Source organism: Rhyacophila brunnea, unplaced genomic scaffold (assembly GCF_057557595.1).
Source record: "Rhyacophila brunnea isolate RB1 unplaced genomic scaffold, BYU_Rbru_1.0 scaffold_16, whole genome shotgun sequence".
Lineage (NCBI taxonomy): Eukaryota > Metazoa > Arthropoda > Insecta > Trichoptera > Rhyacophilidae > Rhyacophila > Rhyacophila brunnea.
In genome coordinates this window covers 11975191-11995186 of record NW_028232816.1, presented here as the reverse complement: position 1 = coordinate 11995186, position 19996 = coordinate 11975191, and the positions used below count along the sequence as shown (strand labels likewise).

At 34.9% G+C, this 19996-nt stretch overlaps 2 protein-coding genes across 4 annotated transcripts; one reads left to right on the top strand and one right to left on the bottom strand.

Annotated features, from left to right (window-relative positions):
• Positions 1 to 1870: 1870 nt before the first annotated feature.
• On the bottom strand, positions 1871 to 10695 carry LOC147074393 (lysM and putative peptidoglycan-binding domain-containing protein 4). 2 transcript variants are annotated; one of them, XR_015070220.1, is made up of 4 exons: positions 10623 to 10695; positions 6401 to 6590; positions 3053 to 5320; positions 1871 to 2903 (listed from the first exon to the last, which is right to left on the bottom strand). XR_015070220.1 is itself a non-coding variant. In XM_085943663.1 (3 exons), exons 1-3 carry the CDS (start codon positions 10637 to 10639, stop codon positions 4709 to 4711), a joined length of 819 nt encoding a protein of 272 aa, XP_085799789.1. In that variant the 5' UTR covers positions 10640 to 10695; the 3' UTR covers positions 2630 to 4708. The 2 variants fall into 2 exon arrangements, 1 of the variants encoding a protein (XP_085799789.1); XM_085943663.1 differs by having other exon boundaries at positions 2630 to 5320.
• Positions 10696 to 10946: 251 nt separating this feature from the next.
• On the top strand, positions 10947 to 19742 carry Srp54 (splicing regulatory protein 54). Of its 2 annotated transcripts, none has more exons than XM_085943660.1 (4): positions 10947 to 11798; positions 16516 to 16676; positions 17445 to 17552; positions 18883 to 19742. In XM_085943660.1, exons 1-4 carry the CDS (start codon positions 11097 to 11099, stop codon positions 19622 to 19624), a joined length of 1713 nt encoding a protein of 570 aa, XP_085799786.1. In that variant the 5' UTR covers positions 10947 to 11096; the 3' UTR covers positions 19625 to 19742. The 2 variants fall into 2 exon arrangements, with proteins under 2 accessions (XP_085799786.1, XP_085799785.1); XM_085943659.1 differs by having other exon boundaries at positions 17427 to 17552.
• Positions 19743 to 19996: the final 254 nt, after the last annotated feature.

The following is a 19996-nucleotide window of genomic DNA, read 5'->3' as shown; positions in this document are numbered from 1 at the left end:
AAAAATTGGGTATAAATTAAAAGAAAAATAGCCCGTACTTTGGAACACTTGTTCATTACATTATTTACTCCCCAAACCTTTTTACCCAGAAATTCAACAAAGTTGGCTCTTAGCAATATGTATGAATATCCTGCCTATGTGTACACATTTTTTATTTATAATATGAAAAATAATCAAAACCATCAATGGATACAGCAAAAACCTGAAGACTTTCAGCATCTTACCCAAACATACAAATGTATTGTTGAAAGTAACACTTCACAATATCTATAAAAACAAACCACAAAGAAATATTCAATTATAGATAATTTATAACAAGAACATTGAACAATATATAGAAGAAATATAATACCTAGTCGAAACAAAGTGATTAATAGCGCCTGTATGTGGATTTACTGGCACCAATAGTGTGTAAATTAAACTATCGCGATAATGATTGTCTAGCCAATCTCATTCTTAAAGTGTAAGCGAGACACGATGTTGTGATTGTATGGTGCTATTTGACAGGTTCTGAAAATTGGTAAACATCAAAATGCTTTGCGCGGTGTAATTCATACTTTTTCCGGCAGGTTCACCACTATTGTTCTACTGCGCAAGTAATGCAAGTTGCAACTATCACGTGAAAATTTAGAAGCTGCCAAATTTTTTTGATCAATTTTTGACAATACATACTGCTGTCAGTAAATCCATGCACGCGTAAACGGGCTATTAGACTACAGTAAAGTACATGTTATGTAAGTATTTCTTATCTTCAAATGTACCTAGTAATTATATGAAATCTAGTTTGCTTTATCTCTGAGTATACACCTGCATTAACAATGGACTTATGCAAGAATTATTTCACAAAAAATATTATTTATAAGATTGCATTCCTTACCGTTTAATGAGTGCTGTTTGGAAAACAAAACGTTTTAAGAAGGAAAGGAAAAACAAACATTAAAATGGCTGACTATGAATTAAAATTTCTAATAATATAAATATATAAGAGAGAAATATGAATAATAATTATTACCTGTGAATATAGTCACCAAACAAATCTGTACATAATAATAATAATGTAAGTTTATAATTTGGCTGCACAGTACATACTTCAAAGTTACTGTAAATTTAAAAAGACAATGTTAAAAAATATTTTAAACCTACATAGACTTAGAATTACGACATTTTTATAAAAATAGTAATATTGCCAACAATATAGTATTTTTGAAACAAATAATAAGATCATCACGCAAATAACACCGTTAATCATACAACGATCACAAATTTAATCTTGATATAATAATTTATACAAGTGACCGATTTCGTAGAACTGCCTAAATAATAATGTATAATATATTTTTCTTTTAATCTATAAATAATGTATAAAAATGCAGATCTAAAAGATATTAATTTCTAGAATAATAAAATACACAACACTGAAAACTGTGATCTAAATTTTCAATTATAGGTATTATACAGTAAAAATTCCTTGCCTGGATACTTTTGAATTTACATCACAAGACCCTCCCCACCCCCATATTGTCACATTTAGTCAAAATTTTTTAACTCCATATCTAAATTACATCACAAATTGACTCCCCCATTCGCAAACAAGTGATCGAAAAGGATTTATATTTTATTAGTTTTGTGATGTCATTTCCTATAACACCTTTGTCACAAATAATCATATTATTATAATATTATCACAACTCATCTCTGCATTAAGAAGTGATGTTATATAGTATGGACGATCCCAAATATCTTAAAATGAATAATATATAAAAAATACCAAAACATTTATTCAACGAAAACAAGAACCAAGTGGATAGTGGCACAAAATCACTCAATGATATCTCATAAATTTCACAATAAATAAAAGACTTATTTTTTTGACAAGGAATAAAAAAGAAAAATAAATGTTCATACATAATGGGTCACTAAAATAATGTTATTCATAATTGATTCTGCGATACATGTTATCTGCACAACACTGCAACAATTCTATCGGTAGCTTAATCGATAAAGTTCTTCGCCCACTTGTGATGGATGTGGGTAAAAGCTCCATTTGTTAAAATGTATTTTTTATAATATTTATGTTTCTGAGATTCCACAACACAAAATATATTGAAAATTACTAATAGATAAACACATTTATTATTTCTATGATTACAATTATTACTTAGTGGACAGAATAAATGAATGGAAAAAAGAAAATATTCTATTCGGCATTGTACATAACTCAAAACATAACCCTTCTAGATATGGAGCGTACATGCATGAAATTGAAGCAAAAAAAGACTGATTAAGTTAGCTACGAATGACTTCGCATTGCAGGTTAGTTTGCAGAGAACTTCACACTACTGTTATGCCATTTATTTTCCCATATTATTAAGATGCCCTCAATGGCCGAGCGGCTTATGCGTCGGCTTATAATGTCATGGGTTCCAGGTTCGAATCCCGGGACTAGCAAATACATGTATTCTTGAGTATGGACCTAATAGGTTGAGCAAGTAGCTAACCTCCATTTCTCGAATAAAAAAATCTGTTAATACACGCCTCCACTCTGTGGACGCCTATATGATCCTATTAAAACCGGACATGGTGAAAAGAAGAAAAATAAGATGACAATCCGTCACAATGAATTGATGAGCAGCCAATACTACATGAATATAAAAATTGATAGCCATTTTGTGCGAGTATGAAAATCATAATGGAAACTGAGCGATGTTAATATTTGTGGAGTTTACTAAATGTGCTTCATGCGTTTGGTAAATAATTTTAAATCTTATACCAGAAATAGCATTTAAAGTTCCTTCTATATTTATACTTCAAATTCTTTGTACAAAATAACACATATTGCCGAATCAACAATGAATCATTGTTTATATGAGAATACGAGTTGTCTATTGCAATTAATGATTTGACTTAAGCTTCAATTACATTGAGCTTCTTTACGAGCTGTTTGTTGGCGAATTTATAATCTGCTTGTTTGATGATTACACTGGGCGACTTTACAGGCAGATTATAAATTCGCCAACAAACAGCTCATAAAGAAGCTCAATGTAATTGACGCTTTATGAATGCATTCAAGAAACTTGCAAATATCACACCTGGCATGAGACGGTGCAAGGTCTATTAACACACTTTTCATCATTTCAAACAGCAAATAATATCTGAATTGCTTATGTGGAATTAAGACCCAACACAAACTAATGTCATCCGCATACAGAGAATCGATACAACCTCAACTTGATTCAGCCCATTCCATTCTAACGTATATGACATACAACAATTTATCCGTCACTATCGTATGGTGCGTTTGATATTAGTACCAATTAGTTGTAACCATGATGTTGAGTCAGATCTGCAGTGGCGTCTCTAGTTTAGGAGCTCAAGGGAGTGATACCCAGTAACAATTAAATGAAAAAGACAAAGAAACATTTGTTTCATTAACATAAGCGGTTTCATCTAACTATACGACATATTTATTGCGTTACAAATTAATATACATACCTACCGTAGAAATAAATTTAATATGTAGGTATATTCCTAAATTTATTTGATATATTGTCGATGTATAATTAATAGTAAATCAATTTTAATATGTTTGAGTATATCATTTCCTTATTATATTTTTGCTCATCCCATCTCTATTGAGACCGATAGGACACGACTTGCGCTCTACTAATACAATCAACGGCCAGCGACGGTGATTTTTCCAGCCATCCCTTCCTTTGTATGTGTTTAGCTAATACTATGATGGGTATTTTTGAAAGAATCGCAGTTAATCATGGTGTGCTTATTAATAAGGTGTGAACATACTGTCACCCTTTTTTATGTATCAATGCGATTCGCCGTATCCTATAGGATTGTGTTTCTTATGATAATGCACTTATATTTATGTATGTATACCTACCTAATATTGTAAAATATAGGTGTCTACTAATATTAGGTAATAAGTCGGTTTGTTTGAAAGCATCGTTTAAACGCGGAAATGTATTTCTTTATAATACGGGTATAAGGGTTTTAGAGGTGGTATGGAATACCGGTTTGTAATATATGACCCCATCAGAAAAGTGCTAGAGTCACCACTGCAGAATTGTATATTCAGTAGGTAATTTTCAAAAGTGGTCAACTCCAAAAAAATTTTTTTGTTGGCAATGAATGCTAGGTCACTTGACATTACGTGATTTCAACAGTAATTCAACAGTAAATTGTTAAAAAAAAACCTACTACATATGGAACTAATTTTTTACCAGGGTTATTTTTAAACGGCGTCAAATTATTATTATTTTATCTAACACTACAACAGGTCATGAGACCTGATGTCAGTAGTGTAATTAGTAATACAAGTGAAACAATCACAAACACCAAGGCTTCGAGAAAATCACATATATATTGTGACCTCACTAGGATGAAAGACCAGCGTCTTACGCATTGGACTATGAGGGCTGTTTCAATTTAATTCAATCATGTCATCGCAAAGTCAGACAACATCTTGCTGAATGACATACATCATCTTTGTTTTGTTGTGGTAAATAAAAAGTGTTTTAGGAAAGACGAATGAAAACATTGTAATTTCTCACTTTGTCAAAAATTGGATTTGAACAAATTTGAAAATTACCTCTCGATTGTGAATGTTGTTGACGAGTTGTGGTTGCGTCGAATTTGTATTTGCGATGCTATCTAGCTGAAAACTTCAAAATAGATCAGTTAAGTCATTCACAAATCAAGAATTGTGATGATGATACATCTCTGGATGTTCAGCGACATAAAGTACATATAACAATGGTATAACAACACCTAATACTAAAATAACGATCAATAAATGTATCCATTTTATTCCCCAATCAGCACCCTGCGAATTAAATTCATTAATAACTACCGCCTCGACCGTTGGATTGCTGGCAACATTGTTTAAAAGAGGCGCCGAAGAGTTAATTTGTTCTTCAAAACTATCATCCATTCCATTTCCTTCATGTTGGATAAAGTTTGTACTACTCGTAGAGGCAATATCTAACACAGGCCTACAAATGTCATTAGAATGTAAGTTATCTATTATTGTTGAATGGGAGTATTTTGGCCCTTGGAATTCTGACGCGTTGACTGAAGCGATTATCAGCTTCTGTTGCAGTTCATTGTCCATTACGGTCACGTCACTTTTGGCGTCATTTGTGACACGTAATTCTTCTGTTTTCGTTGGCGAATTGGTCCCACTGGTATGCACCATGGGCAGAGACTCTGTCAGGAGGGAGTACGCGGTCACCGGTATCTTGAGCACTCTTTTGGCAAATATTTCATTTTCTCGAAGGATGTTGTTGACCCGCATCAGCTTAGAAACCTGAAAGTAATAGTATAAGATGTTAGCCACTTGCTCAATCTATTAGGTCCATACTCTGGTACGAAACACACATTGAAAACGGGAGCCATGACATTATTTGCTGACATGTTACCGACAATAAATATGAATGCTGTTGGACAACTAGATTTCGTCAATAACCGGAAGTCGCTGTAGTCGCATACGGAAGACTTCTCAGTGACGTACCTGTCATGGAGGCAACGTGTATTTAAATAATGTATTAGCTCTCTTTTTAGATGTGCTTCCTTTTCTTCTTCGCAAGAAACTAAAAGTTTACTAATAATAATTTCAATATCACTCCTGATCATTTTATATATACAGTCGAACTTGGTTATTACGAGAAAGATGGGACAGACTGAATTTGCTCGTTATATTGTTATATCAGAGAATAGGTATTGTTAAATGAGCGGTCACATCACACAGTCGCAATTCAAACAAAAATACACAATTAGAATTTTTCTCCGAAACAAGCATGGCATTTATAAACTACTAAAGAAGTTGTTTATTGTAATGACCGCTGGTAGATACCTACTGACTTCACCAACCTTGGTTTTTTTTTTTTACATGCAATTTCAACCATAAGCGTGGATACTTTTTCAATATTATCGCCGAAAACAGAGATTAGGTAGATACTAAGACACTTAACTAGTGTCATAAACGTAATCCGATCCCGGCGGCATCCTGTCCGGTCGGATTTTATTGCTTAGGGTCGAAATGTTTTTAAACGATGATCGACACATTAACAGTTTTAAGAACATTTTTGATGATATTTTAGCTTGGTATACCCGATAAGTAGCTCGTTATAAAAGTGAATAAAATGTATGGAGAAAATCATAAACTAAAATATCAATGATCGATGGAGTGTATTTTTATTATAAAAAGTATCAAATTACGTAAATTGATAGATGCATACACAATGGAAGCGTAAAATGAAATGTTAAATTTAGGAGCATTCCTCATTTGAAACTGAAGTACGATGAACTGCATACGAGGGGCTTGTTAGTTCACGGTTTTAACACGTAGGTAAGAAGTTCGTGTTCGACAATACATCAAAATACTTACAGAGCAATTAAATCTTAAGGCGATGGCCTGCAGCGTATCACCATCTTGAATCTGTGCTTCAATAAATTGCTGCGGCTTGAAATTGCGGCGAACCGGCAGATCGATCTCGTCGCCACTGTCATCGCTATGTTTTCCATTCGACATGTTGGAATATGAGAGGTTGTTATATCCATCATAGGTATTTTTTATTCTAAGAACAACAAAACAACAGTAAAATATTTTATATAATATTATTTTAATATAACCTACTTATATCATATTTCATAAAAATTGTATAGACAATATGTAATTGGAATTTTCGCCAAAAGTGCAACATCTCCAAGCTGAAGTTATTTTAGCATTGAGTCCATAATATGACAGATGTTTCCTCACATGACATTTCAAAATTCCAATCAAATCAATTTATTCAAACAGAGATACACAGGCTGGGTACTGATTTTACAAAAAAATCTGGTTTCACAATTAAATAGAATGAAATAATTGTTATGTCTTATTTATGTTTAATATCAAAAGAAAAATATATGACTTTGGAAACTCGGTAGCCTGCTTCGCTGTCCGAACATTTAAGGCTCTTAGTTAGTACCTATATAAAGTAATTAGTTCCTTGATTAACACATTTGCGGACACATGTTAGCTAATACATGTTAGTGATATGACACATATTAAAATTTATAAGTTAAGTCTTATAATACGACACTATCTAATGGAAATATGTTCGCACCGTGACACAAGTAGCAGGGAACATACTGTTTTAATCCAAAATAAGACATTTACAGACGTCATGTCCGCGAATGTGTTAAAGATGCTGATATTAAAAGATATCTTCTTATTTCCCGTATGTAACTTGACAAGTGTGCTCTTTTTCTCTGATCTCCACAGCCTAACTCTTTTCAAAAGTCACCCTTTGCCACTGGTAAACATGGTAGTGTTTATGTTAAGTAGTAATAATTTATTTACCTAATAATTTTCATAAGCTGCATGTGAAAAAGAGGTGTGTTTTAGTAAACAACTTTATAAAACAAATTATATCATATACAGGTTGATCGCAAGGCTATGTTTTGAACACGTCACAATAAGCGAAATATCACGATCAACGGTGGATTTTAAAAACAAAATAACGTCATTCATAGAATAAAAGTAATATAACTTTAAAATTATGTGAAAAAAATACAGTAATTTGTTCTACGTTGCAAAAACGATTGTCGATAACTGTCAAATAATCTGATCGTAAGAATGTGATTCCACTCATTATGACGATTCATGATTCCTGGCACTTGGCACATGTCGAAACATGTGCGGGATAAATTTAATTTTAAATCTATTGCGATATAATGAATTCACACTCGCCGGAATCGCAATGAACGAAGATTACCTATACTAGAAAAGTGGAAGGAAGTTGGTTAAATAATTTTAGCTAAATCTCTAAATATATATTTGTATAATATTATTTTATCTATAAATATTAATCGCTTTATACACAGTCAGTAAAATTTACAACTAAAACATGAAGAAAAAAATCAAGCAGGCAACATTACAGATCGATTTTGTGTTGAGAGAATTTTGAACTAAGCTCTAATATGGAGAATTTACATTAGATATTTAATAAAAAATCAAACTTTTGAGTTCATTATCAAAGTTTTGCGGAAAAATCAGTTGATTTTTTCAAAGTATAACTTAAAATAATTACTATCATATAACTCCGCATTTTAACTGTTATTAAAATAAACGTTACGGATTCAATCTTGCGCATGCGCACTAAAGTAAATCACATAATATATTATATTTAGTAATAAGCATCAACACAATATGCCATTAGACACTTTGAAATGTCTGAACTATCTTTTGAAACCTAAAACAAACCAGAAGCTTACATAACCTAAGAAGTAGTTCTTATTCCCAGGTTATGGTAGATTATAATTATTATAGTTTGGATTGTTGTTGTGTCCATAGCGCATTAACTGCACATCGCAGCGAAGGCGATCCTTGTAATACAATGATACTGTATTCCCATACAGTGGTTCTGAATTCAATTCCCGGTGAGGTCACAATAATTATATCTTTGAGATTTTCGTTAGCCTGAGTGTTTCTGTGATTGTTTCACTAGTACTACTACTCGACTGTTTACTACCTATACTACTGTAATTGTTTAAGTATTTTTAGAAAGACGTGAAATGGGGATAACTTGTGCGGTGTGTAAAGCTATTATGTACTCAAGAACGGAGCATAGCTTATAGACCATTATGAAAAAGCACTGTGATAATGTGTTTCGACGTTTTCAGCGATTATGACTCTCACGTTAGCTTAAATTTAATGGCCAATTATTTCGTAGCATTGCCGTATGCAAACACTCCATTTATTTATTTGTTATATCATGCATGCATAGGCTGCCAATGACGTCTTAAGACGCGAACTTTTCCGTGAACGGAACACCGCTCATACAAAAATGATGTCTTTGGACGTCCCGCTTTAATTATTTTAACATTTTTTTTTAATTGTTTATGTTGAACACACAAAGACATATATTGGGAATATCGTCACATATTCAGAATTGAAACAGAATTCTTTTTTACCACTTGAAACATAAATTGATTTTATTTTTTTATTTTTGCAATAAAATTCGCGGCGTGCAAGGTACCACACCACATACACTTACCGGCAGGCAGTAAAAAGGTTATAATTTTATTTTAAAGCAATAATGTCTTCAATAAAATATATGAATTTCTAGTATTATTTAATGCAGCTCAAACAGGTAGGTACACACTGTTAGTGAGATGAAAAACAAAACTTCATTAAAAAAAAAATTATAACAAGAAATATAAGTAAAAAAATTAATATGAAAAACAAAGACTTAATTACCAGTAGGTAACAGTCCTTCAGATATTTTTATTTGATTAAAGGAACAATATTATGTTACTTTGTAATAATGGAAACATCATCAAGGTCTCGCACACAAAATAGAGTTACTTATATACATGTCATCAGGAATAAATGCACACATTATGTGAAGCATTTAAAAATAATACCAAAAAGTTAGCACGCCATATCTAAGAAACAGAAATGTGAAAACCAAACGTGATAGTTAAAATCAAAAATATTATTGACATTGTATCAACTGCCAAGAAAACTCACAATATAGAATAGGTTGAAGATAGAAACTACGACCAAAGCTCCTTGGCCACTCGGGCAGTACTATTAATGTACTATTGTGGAAATGAGCCAAATAGATTTGATCAGAATAAAATTAAAATAACGCAAATCACCATTTCTACATAGCCGTCATATTGAGACAAAACAATATAGGAATTTTACCCAGTTATCAAGATTCCAACGCATGACTTCCCACTAAAAAGCGCAAGTTGGGGCACATATCTGGTCTCGGTGCCATAAAAAGCAGCTTTGTCATTTTGATAGGAACATAGACAAGTGTAATTTTTAGGCGAACGAGACAGTGTGATAATATATTTTAAAGAAATTAAAGTGAAACACGTTTGAATTTCAATAAAACTCATGTGTACTTCGGTTATTCTTTTCATCACTCACACAGGATTTCCGTAGTAATTCATCGTGAATAATAAAAATGTTTTAAATAATGAAATTTGTCACCTTCACGTGTAATTGTTTTAAATACATGATTTTTGCACCTAAAAAGTTCAGCTGAGTATGCTCCTATGAAAAAAAGTTGTTTCTTACGACGCAGAGATCAGATATGTACGTCCAACTGGTACTAACAAGGTGAGCTGAATATAGAAAACATCTAAGTACATAAAATTTCATTTAAATCCTTATGGCAATTTAAGATATCGCAGATTTGTGATACAAAATTTAATTTGAGTTTTTTTGGAAATCGAAAAATGTGCAAAAAGGCTACCTGAAATCAATCATAAGGATAAGAAAAGAGCTTGTCACCTTCATTGAAGGAGAATATGTAGACAGTATTGGAGGGTTGTGCATTGTTTATAATCTTCCATTAAATCAGTTGTTGGGTATTAATATTGTTCATCATATTTAAGGTTCCCTAGATCAGTCGATTAATTAAGCGAAATGACTTTGGAAAGAAAGGAAACGTATCATCAACTCATCCGGGAAGACAATCAATGTCACGTCACTCCAAACTAATTCAAGTAAAGAAAATATCTATTTCATTTAGACATAATACTGTAATATTAATTATTGAACATATTCAAATGGATCCATTATTAAAACAGATAATTACTGCGCTTACCTGGGTCTTTGTTTCATATTAACTGTTTATTATTTACACATTTACGCTACGTATTTTGCAGATTTTGACATCTGTCAAAATGTTGTAAGCTGTTATAAAATTGGAAATATGCACCAAAAAATATAGGATTTCTTTCACTCATAATTTATAAGAAAAAATATTTAAAGATTTTATTATAAAAATTTTAATTTTTATCATTTATTTCAGTTTTTCAAGTATAATTTTAGAAGTTATCAATGTAAAAAATATTTTTTTATTGAAGAGGAATTATTATCAGGAGTTTCGGAATTATTTAATATGCCACATTTTCAAAACTTGCAACTCGATTCGGTGCGTCAAAATTTTGACGCAACATATTATCTATGGACGCAACATCGTTTATTCGTTTATTGTAAAAGCGTGCTTGAAATTAAAAATAAGTTTTGATAATACATGTAGTGAATTAAAGTAACGGAGTATTGCAATCACACCAAGATGGTGGTCAGCAATACCCGGGTCATCCAGGTGACCAATATCGCCCCGCAGGCGACTAAGGATCAAATGCAAACACTCTTCGGCTACTTGGGAAAAATCGACGACATCAGGTTGTATCCGACAATCCGCGACGTATCCTGCCCTGTCCAGTCTCGAATATGCTACGTGAAATACTACGAAGGTTCAACCGTCGCAGTGGCTCAACACATGACGAATACCGTGTTTATTGACAGAGCTTTGATCGTGATACCCGTGCAATCAGGCGAAATCCCCGACGAACACAAAGCGTTGGAAATGTCCAGTAACGGTACTCTGGTGCCTGGATTGAACCCAGCTGAGCCTAGGTTGCCTCCGGACGTTGTTAATACTCTCGAAGGAGTGCCTCCGAACCAAGTTATTCAAACGCACGACGCGAGAATGGTCGCAAATGGTTTACCGAACTATCCTCCATTGCCAGCCGCTTATGATTCCCGTAAGATCGAAGAGATCCGGCGCACTATTCTAGTCATTGATTTGTCCCCGAATATAACCAGTCAGCAGTTGATTGATTATTTCGGTACAGCTGGTCAAGTGAAATACCTGAGATTCTGCGAGAGGGATTCTGATAAGCTGCGATATGCCCTCGTGGAGTTTTCTGAACAGGACAGCGTACAGAGTGCGCTGAAACTAAACGGCGGTGACTTGGATGGCAGCACTATCAAAGTAAGCCTATTAGATTTCTGCCCTGTTCTTGCAATCTCATCTGTCCACCTCTGGTTAAGTTTGTTGGTGTACTTACATTAGGATATACACTACTCCAGTTTGTATACTTAGCCATTTATTTGAAATTATGTGCACAGTGGGTTGATTTACACTAGTGAATATTAATACAGATCCATTATTCAGATCTGCACCACAAGTCATCATGTAACAGTGGCGTAGGTTGGAGGTAGACTGTGGAGATCCGACATAAATTATGCACACTGAATTTTGTCAGTCACAATTATTTGAACTAAGAATACAAATAATTGTAGATGGTGTTGGTTAGTTCTTAAAATTCAATTGAACCCAGTCATTGCGTTTTTTATAGTGGACTAATTGATTTTGATGGACTGAGGGGGACGCCAGGCATTGACCTTTTATGCTGTTGATGATCTTGCTTCGTGGTCTGGTTGCACTATCACTCGCGTGGTATTGTTTGTTGGGTCACACGATTTGTGTAAGTGTCTGTAAGCGTGCGGTCGATAAATGACTGACTGTTTATATATTAATAACGGTTGACCACTGACTCAACTGAGTTTCGCCTGGTTTTGCGACAATAATGAGGATTTAAGGTAGGAGGGAAATATGGGGATGAGGATCACCATAATTGACCCAACCACCCTGCCTAACCAAACCATGATATATAAAAATATTCTTGTATCTGTGAAATATCTAAAATTATCAATGATTTACTTAATGGAATAATTTTAGATATTTTCAGTCATTAACCCTAGATGTTAAATGGAAATAATGAGTTTTAAGATAATAAATACGCTTGATAGTTATAATAACATGTAAGTCCTGTATATATGTTACGCCGAATGTGCGAAATTTAATATTACATGAAATGGGCAAAATTTTGCCTAAATCATGAAAAATGCAAGCCCGTTGCCTTATTCATGAACTAGACAAAATATCTGGAGAGTGCGTGAATTCGGCAGTAATTTTTCTGCCTAGTTCATGTATTGGACAAATTAGATAGTAGCGCTACGGTGGTATATTTTGCAACTAAACTAAATGTATCAAATGCTCATGCATTGGTCAAAATGTACATATATTATCTATGGTCAAAATAGATGATCGCGCTCCGGTGGTGTTTTTTGCAACTAATCAAACTAAACAAATGTGTCAAATGTCATTGATTATAATATAAAAATATACCAATTAATAACTACAATGTCGTTCATATCCATTTACTATGCGCAAAAAAAAACTAGAACTATAATATGATAACGGAAGAATTTTATTGAAAAGTATTTTCAAAGTATCAATCGTGCAATGGTCGATTGAATGTTTGTGATAGTTTGTTGACACTTGATAGCTAACCTCAAAATGGACATTCAGTTGAATAATTTAATTCAGAATTACAAAACCTAACCTAACCTAATGACGCACACTTAATTTTCCGCCCCTGTGGGGGGCGCTCCCATAAGGAGTAGTGCCTCCCAACCGCTCGGTCTGATCCTGGTAGTCAATGTGCCACCGGTTAGATAATTACGACCCTCAACAAAGCAGAACAAATTTAATACATGTAGAAGTCCCGCAGTTTGCTCTGGCAAGTCCCACCACTTCTCAGAGTGAACTGTGGAAGAAATAAGTCGGTCGCAGACCATGTAAATATAAGGTAATAAGGTAATAGGATAAAATTTAGATTAAATACATGTTTAGTTAAAGGGTTAATTAAGTTAGATTAAATAATGTAAGATATGATTTGATTTATAATTGTAATGTGTAATGTAAATTGTAATATAATAGGTAAATTTAATATAGATATGCAATGGGTTAGTCAAATAATAAAGCGAGATGTATAGACGGGCGTTAGTGGTATGTATTAATTAAGGGATTAAGATAATTAAGGAATAATTAATGTTAATAATATATGAATCGATGTCGCTACATGTCGCACGTACATGGCATGATAATTGTAAACATATGCTCATAAGCCTGTTGCGAAAGCTCCCATTTGCACATTTTGTGCAATCACAAAGCAGAACAACATATAGGCGTCCACCGAACCGATTTCAATCATGATTCCCCCGCGTAATCAAATTCATTCGACATCGATCAAAAGCCACGGCTGTTCTGCGGACGGCGTTCCCAAATCGGTATTCCGGCAGCTTTCCTGCTCTAACATACGATGGCGTCTCTATCGTGTGTGTCGAAACTGATTTCGCGATCGCAAAATACCCCCTCTACAGAAACAAAGCCCCTCTCGCTCGCGTGTATAACCGCATCACGTTCACGCACGCCGAGCGACGAGGCGAGAAATCGGATCGACGATATCTGTTGTCAAGACGATCGAGTACCACAATAAAGTGCGAGAAATCCTTGATTAATGGAATATGAGCATGTACTAAGCAATTAATAATGCCTATATGTTTGGTTGACGGAATAGCATCCGTCAACTAGACGTAAGTACTGGCCTGTGGCGACATCGATCGAAAATAGTTAAGAATGTAGAAAAGTTTACGCGACGGGCACAAATATATAACCATTTTGATCAACGTTCCCGGTTAATAATTATAAGTAGTTTGCTTTCATTCAATAAAGGGGTTAGTAACCTACAGATTTCATGTTCGGAGACCAACGTCCGGGAGGTATTCAGGCCGTCAGTGGGCCTCAAAGTTGGCCCTCCGGCGGGAGTCGGCCGAAGGATTGGTATGCGCTATTGTAGGCCTGGTGCCGCAGATATTCCAATTTGACCACTGGGATATGGGGCCTTACCATCCAGGCTAACTCGTGAGCATTCTTGTTTCTGGGTAAGAGGTACCGTCACGCCACCAGGGCCTACGGTTCGGCCGATCCTGTAAACGGCTCTCCCTCAGCCATAAGGAACGTCACCACACGGGGGGTATGCTGTGAAATTTAAAGACGAATCCGTTGATACCAAATACTTTTTCGTACGTGCATTTTTCGCGTGGCTCTCTGTACGGAGAGGTACTTGAAATATGTAAGTAACGTGAGAACGGGACCGCCCATTTAAAGGTGCGGCCTAATACCTATAATTTGGTATAGCGGATCTATACGTAAACAATGCGTGTAATTAGCCACCGAACGATTTCCTCTAATTTGTGTAAGGAAATCGTTACAAGATTTTTGCATCCCCTAAACGTTGGCCGAAGACGTGAAATCATCCCGATTTGCATAAAAAGTCCCCATTTTCAATTTCTGGATCAGTCTTTTCTGTATTCCCGGACCCAGTGTCTGCGACAGTCAGGAGCGCGTTTTATTCATATATTTCCATACAAGTCCGAGAGACTTGCGGGGTAGATCCAGCCGATCTGGAATCACGCCCCACTGAACCAACGTCGAGGTTCAATACCTACCGGTTAATACCTCTTGGTATAAGTACCTACTGTCACTCTGACAGTTCGCGGCCGTGAAGTGTCAACCAGCGACTTAGTCGTTTCGAATTTTTTTTGGACCTGGTTCCCAAACTTTTGTCGCAGTGTCTCGCGCTCGCGTAATCTCGTCTATATTTAATTAAGAATTACTATTAAATAATTAACTCATAAGCAATAAACAATAAGTGCATTAATTTGATAATTAATTACCTTATAATAAATTGAACTTTTTACAATATTTTGTGGTTTTACGGATAATAATGAATTGGACTTTTATAATATTTTTGTGGTTTCTGGATAGTAATAAAATTGACTTTCTTTTAACTTTTGTGGTTTCGAACATTAATAAAAATTGAACTTTTCTTTAACTTTTGTGATTTCGGATACTAATAAAACAAACTTTAATTCAGTGACTACTCTTTTTTATTGACTATAATATTGTGACTGCCTGCTCTTCCACTTTGGTGTACCTCCACTTCCGGCACCGAGCTAGCCAAGAATTCGGAGGCCTACACTAACCTAGTAATAATAATATTATATTATGTCCAATTATAACTAATAAAACCATCCGTATTAAATTTACTTTTTCTTCTGTCATGTTGACAGTTCAAGAATTCCATACCCTGGCGAATTCATGTACTCAGCAGAAAATTTACCTATTTCATGAATAAGGCAACAGGCTTGACTATTACATGAATTAGCCAAAATTTTGCCTATTTCATGTAATAGTCAATTTCGCACATTCGGTGTAACATATACATTATATTTCAAAATTATTGAATATTTTGTTTAAAGTATAATTTAGAATAGTGAACGATTGTCCTACAACAAAAAGAGTATGGATTTGATTCCGTAAGTTAAAATATTTAGTTTTAACTGCTTCCTGAACACTTAGGTTAAACCGACTTACGATGTGTTACAATTAAGGCGATGATATATTAAACCATCATTAAATAATATATACATGGCAAATACCAAATGTAAAATGTTTTATATATTCAAAAAATACGACACCAATCGAAAATCAACCGAATATACGATTTTATTATTTATATGATATTATTTATTAAAAGCATTAAGGTATATTCACAAAATAATAATTATTTAAAGGGTGCACAGGACTAAATATGCCTTTATACTCATTTTTAAAATGATGACATGACGTATAATAATACTCTTCATATGATCATAAAATTTATGTTTTTAGGTTAACAAAAGAAAAGACATCATAATGACACATTTTCCTTAAAATTATTCTTGTATATCTCTTCAAATAATTTACCAGTTGTGGGAACCCGTAGTGTAATGACTAACAAATGTTTCCTTCATTTTAGGTACACCATGCTACCCAAGCGATATCCAAGCCACAAACCAAGAGCAATGAAGCAGCTCAAAGAGAAATAGAAGAAGCCATGTGCCGCGTCAAAGAAGCGCAGAATCTTATTTCCGCAGCTATTGATCCTGTTATCGGAATGCTTTCAAAAGACAAAAGAAGGTATGTATATTATCGTTTATACCGCAATCAATATTGCAATGTATGCAACGCTTCTCGCGTCTGATCACAGTGATTTTTGGTATTATACGGTAGAAACGTATCACTCAACTTTTATTGTAAGCATTATTATGCCTACAGAGTTTTTTAAACATCCTTGTTGATGCGAACTTAAAAACTTTGATGATAAATCTACTTTGAGGTAATGCTAATGAAACTGATAGTGAATATAGGACATTGTTGGGTGGATTGTAGGTACACTGAAAGTTTTACGAACATGTGTTTGTAATAATAAAGGGTTAATGATCTGTTTAACGGCATCCTCGAGGGGTTACATGTAAATTGTACGTAAAACATTTCACATTTCACAATTCAAAAAAAAAATCTGGAAATAAAATATAATTTTGTTCTTCGCTTCAGTCAATTAATTGTCTACTACGGTTATTTTTTGTGAATTCTTGTATGTAGTTAGTTTCTCAGGTCCACGCTGTCACCTTGGAGTTAATATTGAGGGGAGCATCTACTTTGAGCTGATTACCGCAAGCCCATGAACATTCTGAGGAAAAATTGTGCTACCAGTTTCCGCCATGTCCTGAGATGTGGTTGCATTTTTGTTTTCATACTGACTGCAACTTTCAACGATTCAGTCGGTGTGTCACCGCTCGATTGAAAGCAATAGTGAATGAGCAAATGGTGGTATATATATTATCGATCACAAATAGTGCGCATTGATGACATGTTGTAATTTGTCAGGTCTCGTTCCCGCTCAAGGTCCCGTCGCAGATCTCGATCGAGGCAAAGGTCCCGCCGTTCCCGCTCGAGGTCCAGGCATCGCAGGAGATCCAGATCCAGGTCCCGCAGGCGCCGACATCGTTCAAGGTGCTCAATAACTACTTACTATATGATGCATTTTAGTTATGGTGTCATCAATATGACATTCATATATAAATCAGTTGTATCTTCATTTTTTTCCCAAATTTAATATAACTGCGTGGCGGTCAACAACCCCAGGCCATGTCAGCGTTATTGCAACGACGCGTTAATCGGCAAGTCACACAAGTATCGCATAATTGCCTCATGTACGGTTAGTACATTCTGCTAGTGTGATATACTTCAATGAGAGTCAACAACAAAACCTGGTTAACAAAACGGCGCGAAGTTGCAATGGTGCGTCAGTCAGCATATTGCTTATTGAATATTCATTTATATAAATAGCGAGTCATAATTGATGGAATATCAGTATCAATACCAGGGCAGTAATCGTAGAAGTACCCTCTATCCTCGTGCCTCGGACTGAGCCGATCTCACCGAGCAGACACTCGATCATAACATCTCAGTCTCTCAATAGCAGTACACTCTATCATTCTGCCTTGGACTGAGCCGATCTCACAGAGCGGCACACTCGATCGTAACATCTCCGACTAAGCATATCGCACCGCATGTACCCTGCACTGTTAACTTCGCAGACCTATTTGTATGCCGAGAGAAAAAAACTTTTCAACTTAGTTTTACGTCAATATTTTTACTTACATGAATTCATTGAATAATGTAATAAAATTCCAACCTTAATCGATATTAAACTTGAACATAATTAAAATACCTATTGGACCCCAGTGACAGAAAATGGTGTTATTTAGTTTCACAAAACAATTTTTTATATGACAAGGAAAGGAACTTGTTTTAATCTCAAATCTGATTCGACATTGAATCCATTCCTGTATTTATTTTTTGTTCAGTCAATGTAAACAATATCCATGGACATATTGCGTTTGTTCAATTGCAACCATAGACTAATAATAGCCTATACTGTGACGAAATAAAGATTACTGAATGATTTTTGCCTCATTGTGTCATTCATGCTTAGTTGTTGCCTGCTACTTGCTCTACTTTTGGAAACGCCCAAAATAATCGAGAATCGCAACATTGAAATTTTATAAGTGTATTTAATTTTCAAGATGATTCGTCGCAACATGATTTATTATTTCTGTGACCTCCCCGATGGAAAAAACTGTTTTTACTATATCATATTAGCTAATTCTGACATTACCAATAATAATAAATTTATTGAGGAAGGCTGCCTTATTCTGTAGAGCTAAACGATACTTGTTTACCCCACTCAGTTATAGATAATTAATTTTACTTGATTGAGAAAACATATATTCTTCATTACTTTTATTTTTGTCTTAAAAAATATTTCTCTCTTAATCAGGTCACGATCAAGCCGTCGCCGCAGTCACTCCAGAAAGCGATCCAGATCTCACGGCAAGAGTTCTAAATCCAAACGAGACCGGTCACGAAATAGAGATCGGGAAAAGGATCGAGATAAAGATAAAACTAAAAAAGAAGAAAAGGATAGAGCACCTTCTCTTGAAAAAGAATCTTCCGTGGAAAAGAGGCGTTCTATCTCCAAAGAACCATCCAAGGAACCTTCCAAAGAGAAGAGAAGATCACGCTCCAGAGAGAAGAAATCACGCGAGAGAAAGCGTTCGAAATCCCGTGACAAGAAGCGATCTAAATCCAAGGAGAAGCGAGTTAAAAGAAGTCGGTCGCGTGAAAAACGCTGTTCCAAATCCAGAGACAGGAAGAGGTCTCGCTCACGCGATCGTAAGAAATCTAAATCTCGTGAGAGGAAACGTTCCCGCTCCCGTGAAAAGAAGAAATCCCGCTCCAGGGAAAGGAAAAGGTCCAGATCCCGTGACAGGAAGCGTTCTCATTCTAAGAGCAAGTCCAAACGGAGGTCCAAGTCTCCCAGTGTTGACTCAAGGAGTGATAGAAAGCGAGATGTGAGGGATAAGGACTCCGTGCCGAAAGTGGCACGGGATTATGATGAGGAAGAAAGAGGTTTCGAAGCCGATAACTGTTCTTCGCGGAAGTCAGAAGCTCGTAGCAACACTCCCGATACACAAGACAAGGATTCCCCTGATAATATGGATATTTCCAATTCTCCCTGAATATATTTTTAGAAATACTGTATTATGTAATAACTTTTCGATGATTCATTTTTAATGAATTGTATGTAATTTTGATTTTTGGAATAATAAATAATGTGTTCACAGATTTCTCTCAAAATATGTTTCATTTCAATTATCCATATAGCTTCTGATTGATAATAATATGCTATTAAAAATGGATGATGTCAAATCTGACATCATTAGTCGACATCTACTCAAAATTGTTCAACAATAGAGAAAATTAATCATTTGTACTCTCCGACAACAAGGAATCGGCGATAACAGGAAGTCGCTGAAGTCACATTATATAAGACTTCTCAGTGACGTACGTACCTGTCATGGCGGCAACACGTGCTAGAGGTGTGTTTAATT